The 14,062-nt window shown below is 41.2% G+C and overlaps 1 protein-coding gene across 1 annotated transcript; it reads left to right on the top strand.

Annotated features, from left to right (window-relative positions):
* Positions 1-1,672: 1,672 nt before the first annotated feature.
* Positions 1,673-10,732, top strand: MRPL15 (mitochondrial ribosomal protein L15). Its single transcript, XM_035553278.2, has 5 exons — positions 1,673-1,861; positions 5,292-5,449; positions 7,979-8,144; positions 8,660-8,783; positions 10,158-10,732. The coding sequence occupies exons 1-5, from the start codon at positions 1,763-1,765 to the stop codon at positions 10,493-10,495; spliced, it is 885 nt and encodes a 294-aa protein (XP_035409171.1). The 5' UTR covers positions 1,673-1,762; the 3' UTR covers positions 10,496-10,732.
* Positions 10,733-14,062: the final 3,330 nt, after the last annotated feature.

Below are 14,062 nucleotides of genomic sequence, written 5' to 3' on the forward strand. Positions count from 1 at the left end.
GCAAGTTTGCAGATGATACCAAGCTGAGTGGTGCAGTCAATACAATAGAATGAAAGGAAAACATCCAAAGGGACCTGGACAAGCTAGAAAAGCAGGACCATGTGTAATGAGATTTAACAAGTCATAGTACAGGGTGCTGCACCTGGGTTGAGACGAGCAGAGACTGGGAGAAGAACTCACTGAGAGCAGCCCTGCAGAGAAGGACTTGGGGGTTCTGGTGGATGAGAAGCTAGACATGAGCCAGCAGTGTGTGCTTGCAGCCCAGAAGGCCAACTGCGTCCTGGGCTGCATCAACAGAGGAGAGGCCAGCAGGGTGAGGGAGGTGATTGTCCCCCTCTGCTCTGCCCTTGTGAGGCCCCACTTGGAGTGCTGCATCCAGGTCTGGGGCCCCCAGCACAAGAAGGATGTGGGGCTGTTAGAGCTGGTCCAGAGGAGGGCCACAAAGATGCTCAGAGGGCTGGAGCACCTCTCCTATGGAGAAAGGCTGAGAGAGCTGGGGCTGGGGCTGAGAAGAGAAGGCTCCGGGGTGACCTCGTTGCGGCCTTTCAGTGCTTGAAGGGGACTTATAAAAAAGATGGAGAGCGACTTTTTGCTCATCATGTCAGATAATGATAGGATAAGGGGGAATGGTTTTACACTAAAAGAGGGGAGATTTAGATTAGAGCTTTCGAGGAAATTCTTCACTCAGAGGGTGGTGAGGCACTGGCACAGGTTGCCCAGAGAAGCTGTGGATGCCCCATCCCTGGAGGTGTTGACCTGATCTAGGGGGTGGCATCCCTGCCCATGGCAGGGAGGTGGCACTAGGTGATCTTTAAGGTCCCTTCCAACCTGAGCCGTTCTATGATTCTACGGTTCTATGGTGTACCCAATCCAAATATGTTACAAAAATGTAGTTCTTGCATAAAAGATTCCTAAAAGATTAGGAGCTTCATGCAATGTCAGGTGCTTATCAAGCATGATAAACCTGATGCTTGCTGTAGAGGGGGTGAAAAAATTCTGTCTTCCCTTTCCAACCCAGCATTGACTACACTGTCTCTTATTTAGTAAATGTAAATGTCACGAGGCGGCCTGCTGGTGCACCTCCTGCCTAGAAGGTCAGCAGTCAGCTCATAACTGGAGCAAGCTTTCAGTCGGCACAGCTGGAGTGAACTCACAGCCCGGTTAGGGCTGCTGCAGAAACAAAAGCTCCGTGCGGACCGGGCATACAAGAGCTGCACAACAGCAGAATGGCCTGTGGGGCACGGGGCAGCCTGCCGACTGCGGGCGGGCGTTCAGGGGACTTCGCTCCTACAATCCTAAAGGAATCAGTGGAAACATCTGGGCTGTGAATCTTTAGAGCCTGGTGAGTTGGATATCTCTTTATAGGGAAAGAGGAGTCTGCATGTGAATGTTTTCTAGGTAGCCTGAGGTAGTGCAAGCTTTATAAGGCAAAACACTAGCTATTATAGCAAAAAAATAGTATGTATTTTCCCTGCCCTAGTGGCTGAAACACACTGGGACGGTTCCCCACACCACTTCGTACAGCTGTTTGGCAGACCACCACGAGAAGCAACGCACCTCGCCCTGACCCTCGCACACTTTACAATGCAGCCAGCCCCTCCCTTTCACACCCTCCCCCCGCCGCCATGTCGGGGCCGCGCTTTCCCGGGCGCGCTCCCGCCTTGGGAGGGGGGGAAGCGCGACAGTGCTGCGAGGCGCGCTTTGCGGCTGCTGCCATAAAGCAGCTCCTGCCCGGCAGCGGCGCTGCCGCCCTTGGGCCGGGATGAGCGGCCCCGGCGGGAGCAAGGCCCTGGAGCTGCTGCGGTCGCTGCCCAGGGTCAGCCTGGCCAACCTGAGGCCCAGCCCCGGCTCCAAAAAGAAGGTGAGCGCCTGCGGCGGGCGGGCGGGGGTGTCGGCTTTGTGCGTTGTCCCGTGTCCTCGGAGCGTGCGTGGGGCTGTCCCTGTAGACAGCTGGCCGATGGGTGGCCTTAGCTAAACCTGGGGGCCGTTGTTGTGGGTGGGAGACTGTAACAAAAGTCACTGGGTGGACCGTTCCGTGGGTAGGGAATTGGCTTGAAGGCTGCACCCAGAGGGTGGTGGTCAATAGCTCTATGTCTAAGTGGAGGTCGGTGATGACTGGTGTTCTTGAGAGGTCTGTCCTGGGACCAGTGCTTTTTAATATCTTAATCAATGACGCAGACAGTGGGCTTGAGTGTGCCCTCAGCAAGTTTGTAGATGACACTAAGCTGAGTGGTGCAGCCAATACAACAGAAGGAAGGGAAGACATCCAAAAGGACCTGGACAGACTGGAGAAGTGGGCCCATGTGAACCTAATGAGGTTCAACAAGTCCAAGTGCAAGGTGCTGCACCTGAGTTGGGGCAATCCCAGACGTGAGCACAGACTGGGAGAAGAACTCACTGAGAGCAGCCCTGCAGAGAAGGACTTGGGAGTTCTGGTGGATGAGAAGCTCAACATGAGCCAGCAGTGTGTGCCTGCAGCCCAGAAGGCCAACTGCATCCTGGGCTGCATCAACAGAGGAGAGGCCAGCAGGGTGAGGGAGGGGATTGTCCCCCTCTGCTCTGCCCTTGTGAGGCCCCACCTGGAGTGCTGCATCCAGGTCTGGGGCCCCCAGCACAAGAAGGATGTGGGGCTGTTGGATTGGACCAACAGTGTTGTCTAGAAATGCTTCCAGAGCTGCTGAGTACTCCTTTGCTTACTTTTAACTGCAAAGAGAGATGACAAGGCAAGAAAATAGATGTTCTCTCCTGCTGCAGCTGTCAGGGTTCCCCTGTTGAGTGACTTAGCTCGACCCAACTTCACCAGGGTCAAGAGGAACAGGAAGGAGAGGTCCTGTACAGAGCTGGTGTGGTTATTCTTAAGGATTTTCAGAGTAGTTCAGGCCCCAAAACAGCGTTTTCAGGTTTAGCATCCAGAAGTTGTGAGATTTTCTGAATTTGAGTTTAAAGAAAGTAGAGCTAATATTTTCCTTTCAGTGTTTTTTCTCAGGAGTTTTTATTTTTCAAGATAGCTGCTGGGGTTAGGAAAAAACTTTTTTTTTTTTTCTTTAAATCCTCTCTTGAAAGTAGAGATTTTTTTGTATACTCATTGGGTCCTTAGCAAGTAACTTGCAATTTCAAGTAGGAAATTATTATTTTATTCTTATGTTAGCACTAACTATTGGCCTCCAGTTAGAGCTCATACAGGTGACCTCACCTCTCTTTCTCATGGAACCTGACATCTTTAATCTGTGATTATTCTGCTCACGTGAGTGGATTTAAGAGCATTTTACTTCACAAACAAGTTGCCAAAACAACCCAGATGTTTGGATTGACTTCACTGACAGTCTGGTCAATATACCAATTGCACTCCAGTTTTGACCCCGAATCACCTGTGTATTTGTGTTAAATGAAGCCACTGCGTACACAGCGGTGTGGGCAGGTTGTGTCCTCCCTCTGCCTCCAAGCGCAGCGAGCCAGATCATGGAACTAAACCTGATGAAAACTAATTAGGCCAAAAGTTAGTTTTCATCCAGTTTAACTCCCTGGTCTGTCCAACGCAGGGGCACACGGCACAAGGGATCCTGCATGTAAAGCAGCAGCATGTGGGCGAGGGATGGGACAGCTTCCTTTGGTGGCAGGAGTAGTCTGGTCTAGTGTCCTTCACTTGACCTTTATGCTGCTTAGCATTAATACAGGTAAAGCTGTGCATCTTAGATCAGGAGTTTCAAGCGTATTCATGCATTTTTTTTCTGATTTATGTCCACATTGGCCTTCTTATTAATATGACAGTGTGCAGTAGGTGATCGGTAACTTTGGAAAACTTGCAGGCACAATAGAAAGCATAAAACATCAAACTTTGTCTTTGTGGTGTTAGGCAAATAATCAGGTGCTGTGATGCACTGAACGGTTTTCAGACCTCAATTTCACTGAATATTCTGTGCTGCAGTGTTACTGCATAGCAAGACCTGCAGGATACGGGGTTTCCACGGTTTGGTTGAGTGTTGAACACGAAAATAGAATGTGAAGAAACTGCCTGTAGTCTCTTCAATAATGACTTCTTTAAATTATTTTTGATCCAGCAGGGACTCAGTCAATGTTAGCTTGTAAGCATTACAAATGCTATTTAAAATGTGTTGCTTTACCGGTTCAAGTTGAGGAACACAATGGAAAATAGCAAGCGTGTGTATTCCGTTGTGGAGATACGAGACTTAGCGATATGGCACTGCTCCTTCCACGTGTGTTTGCAGTCCAGTCAACATTAGCTCAAATGGGAAAGCTTTGTGAGGCCAAATGGATCCTACAAAATGGTGCACAGGTATGGTCGTGCCTCTTGGAGCTGAGCAGAGATCCCTTACTGCGTTCAGCACAGCAGTGAGGAATCTGAAGCTTATGGCTTATTCCCAACACAGCATGAAGAAATCAAAGTGAACCTTAGTGCTGCAAAATCCTCGGTGCATGAACTATAGCTGTCTGACACGGTAGGCTTTTAATAGCTAGGTCAGTGAGGGCTGGCACCACTGCATTTAATACCTGGCACTCCCAGGTGCTCGTTCCTACCATTGTTTACTGCCTGTCTTGTAATGCTACAGCTACTGGTATACCTGTGCTGTACCGAGTGGTGCAGCTGATCTGAATTTGCGGGGGGAGGGAAAAGGTTTTACCTTTGCTTAGGTCTTTGATCCTGTTCACCGTTTAGCTATGTAAGTGCTTTTCCTGGCACAAACAGGAGGTGAGTGCAAGAGGATTGCTGAAATGCTGTACTTACGGCTGCAATTCTAATTTAAAGTGCTCAGGAAACTAATTGCTTAGTTTCATGGTCTTAATTTAAGCAGTAATAAAGTTTTGAAATATAATCCTCTCTTCTGATTTGTAGCCAGTGGTTTCAGACTTGCTAAAAAGTCTGAGTCCATGAAAAGAACTATATATATGTATAGCATGTGTAGTCTGTTCCCTTGAAGTGATTTTTTTTCATTGTTAGTGTTCAGAAATTTCTGAGTACTGAGCAGCTTTCTTATGAAACAGGAGGAAATATCAAAGGTTAATTCAGAGGAATTATCTAACTTGGGGAGAGCAGGATATTAAGAGGTAGGATTAAGTACTGGTATTTCTTTTGTTGCAATACCTGCCTAGAGCTGTGTGCAAAAATGACATCAGCTGCTTTTCTGAGTATTTTTCCCCTTAGAAAAGAGCTAGTTCTTTTTTTTTTCCTCTGAGAATCAGCATTTTAAGTTGGTTATACCTCTGAAATTTTCTGTTTTATAGGTACTTATTTACAAAGTCGTTGACTAACTACGCTGTTGTTTGTTTTCAAGGAGAAAAGACGTGGCCGCGGAAGATATGGAGGTAGAAAGTGTGGCAGAGGTCACAAAGGAGAAAGACAAAGAGGAAATCGTCCCCGATTAGGCTTTGAGGGTGGCCAAACTCCATTTTATTTGGCCATACCAAAGTATGGGTTTAATGAGGGACATAGGTAAGTTTCCTCACATTTAAGCAGGCTGATTAACTTCTGAGTTTAAGTGTTCTGAAGCCAGAATCTGTCTAATATGCCAAAACAGGGCTCACTGAAGATGAGAGATTCCTCTGTGATCGTTAGCTTGCCTGTCAGCACAATCTCTCATTTCTTGGGAGATTTAATTTATTTTAATGAATTAATTTATTTTTTGTTGTTTTACACCTCTTATTTGCCCTTTTTCTTTGCATAATTCTTCGTATGTTGCATGTGCCCGTGCCCCTACAGCTGAGCACATTTCTTCTCTGAGGCCATTCCTCCGTACATGCTTGGTTTTTCCCATTCCTCTCTTCTCAGCAGATAGCCCATTGGACTGACTGGAAACGGGCCCCGTTAGTGAACTCCTGTGAAGATGTTAGGCTTGGAAGTGTAATCCGAAGTCTGTCTTTATTTCACTCTGCTTTATTCACTCAAAGCTCTGATCTGCTGCCAGCCAAACAAACCTGCTTCTCCTCATTACTGTACATTTTAGCCATGCGAAGCTGCTGTCTTTGTCTGTCTGTTTCCCATCTGTTCCACCTAGTATCTTAACAAACTCTTTAATACCAAGTCTGTTGGATGAGTCCATTAAGACATCTTTCGCCATTGTTCTCAGGCATTCTGCCTTGGCTGTCACTTCTGTCCCCTTTTCACATTGTGCTTGCTTGTGCCATTGTCCATCTTCCAGCTTTTTAAAATGATTGTCCTAACATGTCTTTTCTCTAGTTGCTGTTCTTAGCTGTGGATCTGTGTGTCAGTGTTTTTATTCATTTTCTTTGCTATACTGACAGATAAAAATTCTGTGTTTTTTTGTCCTTTTTGTTTAAATCTGTTATTTGTTTCCGAAATATCCATACAGTGCTGCTCTGCTACAGGTACTAGTTACAAAAACGCGCCACATCTAGCAGACAGTTGAAGAATGAAAGTACTAATGTGTATTTATTCAGAAGTTGTTAAACTTGCAGTTTGGTTTCATGTTTCATTTGCTGATAAAACTTCAGCAAATATCTGCACATTTTTTGTAGTTTCAATTTATACGTGAAGTGTAACTTACAGACCTGTCCTCTATTATTAAAGGTTTTCTCTGCAAGTCTTGTTAGTTTTGAAGTGTTTTAAAGTATATTTCCAAGTACTCTCCCTCTTTACTTAATTTATTGTAAGAGTAACCAAGAAGCGCTTTTGATACACAGAGGATGTGCTGCAGAATACAGATGCTGATATTATGTTAACAGCAGTCACAAGTTTATTCACAAAGAACACAAATCCAAGCCTCTGCAGTGAAAAAAACTGAACAATGTTTTGCTGCTTTTTAACCATGTCTGGCACACGGGGAAACGACAACAACAAAAAAAACACTTCATAATTTTTCAATGTTTTCAAGATTCCAGTATGAGGCTACTGTAAATGTTTTTCTAGTGAACATTGTAAGTGCAATTGAGAGACTATTGTGGCAGGATAGGAACATGCTGAACAGTGTCTCTACCTGTTTATCTTCACATCATTCTTTTTTTTCTGTCTGCAGTGGTGTTTCTCTGCTTTTTGAACTCTTGCTCTGTTAGGAACTGTCTGACGGGTAATTCTGCTGCTTGGTTGTTTTCTGTTTCGTTTTGCTTAGCATACCATTAACAGAGATAAGCTTTTCACTTTTTCTACTAACACAGATTTCCAGTAGTGGTGGTGAAATAGATCATTTGAGAAAGTTCTGAGCAGCACCATAACTGGTATGCAGAACCAGGAAGGACTACCCAGAGGATTGGTTTGTGCAGTGAAGTTAGAACTTCATAAAATGCTGCTGAAGGTGATAGCTACTGACGAAATATTCCGTTTTCCTTTGGGGATATGGATTAATGTAGATGTTCTTAATATTTCTCTCCCTTGGAGGATGTTGAGGAAGATTCCATTTACTACTTGTTAGATGTCAGGTGCAGTGGTAATAAACAAAAAAAAAACTTGTTGGATAGAGGCAAGCGGTGCAGGAGCATATACTGGGCTTGGCTGCTACTCTGACTAAATTTCTGTGGAAGGGCAGAGGTACTTTTTTTTTTTTAATTGTGGGTGTTTTTTGCTTGTTTTTATTCATTTGTTGTCTTTTGGTTGGTTGGATTTTTTTGGTCAGATTTTTCAAATGCATCACTGAGGCTACCAAGATGGATTCACTTTGAAAGTGATAGTTATTCAGAATCTTGTTGACTTACCAAGAAATGCTGATGCTTCAATTTCTTCATGTCTTGCTGCTTCCTTAAAACAGTCAGCAGATAGAGAGGTATTCTGGAGTAAAAGGATTTATGTCATATTAGGGGTGGGAACTGAATGTGTAATGCAGTCTTGAGCTCTAACTGAGGCTTTTAAGTTTAGTTTAATGCAGATATGATTTTGGCTTATGGATGACTGTTTCAAGCATTTTTTTTGGTAGTTCTAGGACTAGGTAGAAAACGGAGTATGTGCTGTATATCATTGACCAGTTCTATTAAAGTTTCATAAATATCTTTGTTCCTTTTTTTCTCTCCCCAGCCTCAGACGTCAGTATCAACCACTCAGTCTTCAGAAGCTGCAGTACCTGATTGATCTGGGTAGAGTTGACCCCACACAACCAATTGACTTAACACAGCTTACTAATGCCAGAGGTGTAACAGTACAACCTCTCAAACGAGATTATGGCATCCAGCTGGTGGAGGAGGTATGCATACAAAATAGATTTATTGTTTTAGGCAGTGTAAAGCCTTGAGTTCTCAATTTTTCCACACCAGGCTGTCCAACTGTCCTTCTCCTTCCTCTGTTTTGGAAGCATGTTTGTTTTTCTAAGTTAGTTTTCTGTGGATTTTTTTTTGTGATATTAAATCCACTAGAGGGCACTGTGTGTTAGCAAAATAATGGGATGGTGTTTCAAGACCAGAGAGACTATACAAAGGTAATAGTTAAGGAACACGTAGCAAGAGGTCAAAAAAGTGTTTCAGAACAGAAAACTGGAATGTACTGAAAGAAATGTCTGAAAATTTTGGACAGGTAGGCTTTTTTTTACTTGAACCAAAGTAACTGATTGAGAACAATATGGTTACTGTTCTTGGTGCACCAAACAGACAAATCATAATATTTTGCAGGACTTAATGTTTCTTGTAAGTTTGCAGAGAGGATTGAATGTATGCCTTAAAATAGTCATTTTAATGTTACTCTAATATGTTTTGAAACTTACAGGGTGCTGATATTTTTTCAGCAAAAGTAAACATTGAAGTACAAAGGGCATCTGAATTAGCAATTGCAACCATAGAAAAAAATGGAGGTGTTATTACAACATCGTTCTACGATCCAAGGAGCTTGGGTAAGGATTTCCACTCTTTTCCATCTGTGAGAAGATGAAGTCATCCAAATCTCTCCAAATAGTTCTTACTGGATGATCCTCCACTTTCTCTGTTCTGAGACATCCAGCAACATATATAAATGTTATATATAACACTATGTGCTTTTTTTAACTGTTCACCTGTTCAGCCCTACTAGTGTTAATAGTTACTTACCAATCAACCGGTTAAAGAAATGTAAGTAGCTCTGTAGATAGAGGAACTAATAAAGGATTGTTTCTTTGAATTTTTGTATTTCAACTTTTCCACACATTTAATAACCCTAGGAAAATTCAGGGGAAAAAATGGACTTAAATAACAATTGGTTGTTGATATATTTTATTTAAATACTTTTCCACTTAAAGTGAGGAAGTAACTAACCTAGAGAAGGTCAGAATCGTTCCAGTCAAAATGGCTATTGTTTTGAGAACACTTTCACTGAAGAATGTGGCTTTACTTTGCTTGAGGCTGCATCCTGCCTAATATTCATTCATGCACTTTTTATTTGCCATAATGGAGATTTCATGTGTGAATGAAGCTGAGGACAAGAGGAGTAGATATTTTCCAGTGTGCAAAATATGTTACCCTGGACTGATACAAGTTTGTTTGTTTTCTGATCCAGAAAATGATCTAAATATTGAATTTAAAAGGGTCTGGAAAGTAACTTGCCGACTGTAGCAAAATTTGAGGAGAGAATATTCTCACAAATGTCTAAAAAGAATCACAGAATAGTTTGGGTTGGAAGGGACCTTAAAGGCACCTAGTTCCAACCTCCTGCCATGGGCAGGGACACCTCCCACCAGACCAGGTTGCCCAAAGCCCCATCCAGCCTGGCCTTGAGCACTTCCAGGGATGGGGCATCCACAGCTTCCCTGGGCAACTTGTGCCAGTGCCTCACTGCCTTCTGAGTGAAGAATTTATTTCCTATATCCAGTCTAAATAGGTGTACATACTGTTGATTCTTCATTTAAAATACTTACAGAAACCCGAAATTCTATACTTGTTGACTGTGTAAATAGCCACTTCTAACCTGGAAGTCCATCTTTGGAATAAGATGCCATCTTCTGGCTTAGTTATTGTATCTTTCCAAAGCAGGCATTCTAAATGCATTAGAAATAATGATTCATCTGGATTGTTTTAACTGATCTTTATAGTGACAGTTGTCACTAGAGTTGTTTGTTTGGGTAAGTGTAACTTGTAAATATTTAATTCTGAACAAGAATATTAAGATTTGTTTTTTGCTTGATATTCTTTAATAAATGAGTTCAATAACTTATTTTATCCAAAGAAAAAGTGTAATGTCTCTAAATGTTGATTATAAAGCATCATATCTAATTTTGTCTCTTCTCTGCACACAGAAATTTTAATTAAGCCAGTAGTGTTTTTTCTGCGTGGCCAGCCTATTCCAAAGCGGATGCTTCCACCTGAAGATCTAGTTCGTTACTACACAGATGCCAGTAATCGGGGGTATCTGGCAGATCCATCCAAGGTTGAAGAAGCCAGGCTTGAACTTGCCAAGAAATATGGTTATTCCCTACCAGACATAACTAAAGATGAGCTCTTCAAAATGTTAAGCACACGCAAGGATCCCAGGCAGATATTTTTTGGTCTTGCTCCAGGATGGATCGTAAACATGGCAGACAAGAAAATTCTGAAACCAACCGATGAGAGGCTGCTAAAATACTATAGCTCATGAATTCAGGACTAGAGACAACTGCAGGTGTACAGGAAACATCTGGGTATGAAATAATGGATACAAAGTGGTGTTTGTTTTTTTTAAGACTCCTGTTACACCAGACAAAACAAAAATTATTGTTTATGTAATCTACTGGCGTAGCTCTCAATTTTTTTATTGTCATAATACTGTCCATAAAAAATCTTAACGTTTGGAAACAGTTTAGAGTCTGACATAAATAAAGTGTGTGTTTGGGCACTTTCTCTTGCTATGATTTACTGTTTACTTTTTCAGAAAAAATACTCCAGTGCTACATCTGTTTTAGGGGATGATTCCAAAGAGTAGCTTGACTCATAGTTTGTGTTCTTCTCCCCTCAAAATAAAATCCAAAACATGGTTGTACAAAACAATATGAAGTTTTACAAGTGGTGCATAAAATTTTCTACAACATTAATTGGAATGTTATCTTGAATACCTTTGAGAAGTAAACCATCCATTATTTTTTGGATGGGGAAAATTAAGAACAACTGAAAACATCGAAGTACAGAAGAATTCATTAACCTCTTCAAGTCCACAGCAATGTTTTGCATTTTGCCACTGCCATCGATAGCAACAATGTTTGAGAGATATTTATTTACTTATTTATTGTCTTATACTCATTCCGTCAGATGGAATTGAGAAAGACATGGTGTGCAGTTTAAAAGAATTTTATCTAAATTTAAAAAACCAAGGATAGCTCTCTTAAATCAATGGTTATCTTTATTCAAACAGCACTTAAAACTTATCCAGACGCAAATGTAATGTCATTAATAAAAATGCATAGCAGAATCCAAGGTGAATGAATATCCTTGCATCTGATGACATTAGATAGTGATGCCCAAAACATGCAGCAAGGGTGCAGTTTTCAGCTTGATCTCAGGCTCTTTGTGGCAGCAGACAAATTAATTTAGGAGATGTAAAAATTATCAACCAATTACTTTTATGGGACATAGTATCAATTTATCAGTAGTGTCAATTATCAGTCTGGGTAAATAAATTTTCCAACAAGTGTTTGTTTCATCAAGTTGTCTATCGTACTATGTTATTTCTATCCTAGGTTTCATCTGCATGATTAGGATTGGGCATTTGGGATGACAAACCAAGCAGTAAATTGAAAGATGAGTCTACATTCATGTGTCAGAACTTGATCTGACTCCTCACAGGTTAATAAGATGCTTCATAATGACTTGAACTTTTAATGGAAGCTGAATTTGGCTTTAAAATGGGGATAATTTAGATATCAGGATGCAGGAAATGGTCCGGAAGACCAGAACACAAGAATAAGTCTTGCTTTCCAATTTTTTATGTGCCTTTGGAAATGCTGCTTATAGTTTCCTGTAGCTGCCAAACCATCCCATCTCCTCGGGAAAGCCATCCAAGTGCCAGAATCTGCTTCTGTGTAACACCTGCAATTCACTTGTGTGCCCCAAGAAAAAATCATTTGCATTTTCTTTCAGAGAATAACACAAAGCAGATTAATTTTTTCTTGGTGTTTGTCAAACCGACCCAGATTGTTGCATCAGTCAACAAATGGCATTTACAATTAGTATGAGCATCTGTAACCCAAAGCAAAGTAAAACGTCTTCCATCCTCATGCTGATAAAATAGGATGGAATCCAGAGATTAACAATGAAATATAACTAATTTTTTGACAATTTACTCTTCAGTTTCTGTTGTCAGTTGTTAACGTGTGCAAGATGCTATTAATAATGGGACCTGACTTGTGGTTTTAAGTATAGGTGAAGCATAGCAAAACAACACCAATACAAAATTGGATTGTGAATAGGAGGATTTTGGTCTTAGTGGCATTAACATCAGTGTTTTTTAAGGTGCACAACGCTTTTTTGGCACATTAGGACTAATACCTTGTGCCAAAACAAGTATAGGTAGTGTTAACTTGAATGTGAAGTAAATAACTTTCTCACTTTAGATATATCCTGTTCTGCATCCTGATGATTGTTGGTTTGGAAACTTAAATGACAAGCAATACTCTTTTTTTTTGGCCTTTTTTTTTTTCTGTTATTACAATACTACTGCCTCCATTTGGAAGGAGTTGGAGGGGGGGAAGAGTATTTATTGCCTTCCCTTATTTGTGCCATAATGTTTCTGTTTTTATGAATCAATTCACAATTGTGTTATGTGGAGGTGGTGGTACTCAACAGGAAAGCTACTTAACTGGAAGCAAAGAAGGAAGTTAGTCATATTAGTGAAGACCAGAAGACAAAAGTGTTTATGTATCATTGTGTATTTTTGGGAGGAGAAGAGGGGGGAAGGCAACTGTGTTTCCACTCCTGCTCTTTGTATTAAAATGCACAAATTGCTGAAAGCATTTTTTTTTCTAAATCAACTTCTTTGATACACACACGCGTGCACACACCAGTTACTGTAGGTTTCTAAATGGTTTTCAGGTGAAAGGGTAACTTGGATAAAATGATAACAGTGAAAGAAAGAATGAAAACAGGAAACAGATGTCTGGTGACGTCGAGTGATTGGATAGTACTTATTCAGTGAACGACGTCTTAGTCACAAGGCAGCTGTATCCTGGCTCTGATACTATAATGCTCCAAGTACCTTGGAGCCAAAACAGCCACGTTCCACAAAATCCGGTCATTCTACTTTATAAAGGTGATCTTTTATCATCATATAATTGGAGAGGGCAAAAAGGGCTGTATGTTGCTTTATTTAAAATATGCAATGCTTGCCTTTTTTTTTTTTTCTGTTTACAGTAGCTAGCATTTTATAACACTCGTTCTGATTTTATTTACTAGTGAAAAAAGTGACAAGGCTATAGAGGATTTCCTGTTCATTTTATCTCGTCAGGAACACAAGTCTCCCAGCAACCAAATACAGAATTAGCAAAAGCACAAGTAAGTTATTGACAAGGTTTTTAATAAATGCACAATAAACAACCTCCCAATGGAGTGTTGCTCACATGACGGTCAGGCTCTTTGATGCACGACTATAAGTCAGCACCGGCATCTAAGCATCTAAGGCCAATCTCTTTACCATGGAATTTGTACCATGTTCTCATATTCGTAAGATAAATGATTGCTTTGGATATCTTATTCTGATGGTTTTTTGTTGTATTTTTTTTCGTATGCAACAATGTATTATACAGCAAGAAGCACCGAGTTTGCCATAACTGGAAAAGCATTATCAAATACCTGAGGAAAAGAAACATATTTGTGCTGTAAAATACTGAAAGTCATGTTAATTTTTAGCAATAGCATGATACTCTTGAATTGTTCCTTGATAAAACTGATCGTATATGTGAGACTGAAATCAAAAGAAAGGCCTCTGAACAAGTACATGGCTACATAATTAGAAACTGTCTATTTGTTATGAGATGGACCCTACCAACAGTAGCTAGTCAGTATTGTACTTGCAGGTGGTTGACTGCAGACTTGAAGGCCAAATAAATGTATTTTCCCTTTCATTTATACGTACAACAAAGTACTTCAAAGAGCTGCTGACTTTTCATTTACTATACTGCATACAATAATATTTGTGTTGAACAGCCAAAAGTTGACCAAACCATTCACTGATTTC

Source organism: Cygnus atratus, chromosome 2, assembly GCF_013377495.2.
Source record: "Cygnus atratus isolate AKBS03 ecotype Queensland, Australia chromosome 2, CAtr_DNAZoo_HiC_assembly, whole genome shotgun sequence".
Lineage (NCBI taxonomy): Eukaryota > Metazoa > Chordata > Aves > Anseriformes > Anatidae > Cygnus > Cygnus atratus.

Coding starts and splice junctions, on each gene's coding strand:
- MRPL15 (XM_035553278.2), top strand. CDS start 1,763: ATGAGCGGCCCCGGCGGGAGCAAGGCCCTGGAGCTGCTGCGGTCGCTG. Junction 5,450..7,978: donor GGGTTTAATGAGGGACATAG/GTAAGTTTCCTC, acceptor TTCTCTCCCCAG/CCTCAGACGTCAGTATCAAC. Junction 8,145..8,659: donor GCATCCAGCTGGTGGAGGAG/GTATGCATACAA, acceptor TGAAACTTACAG/GGTGCTGATATTTTTTCAGC.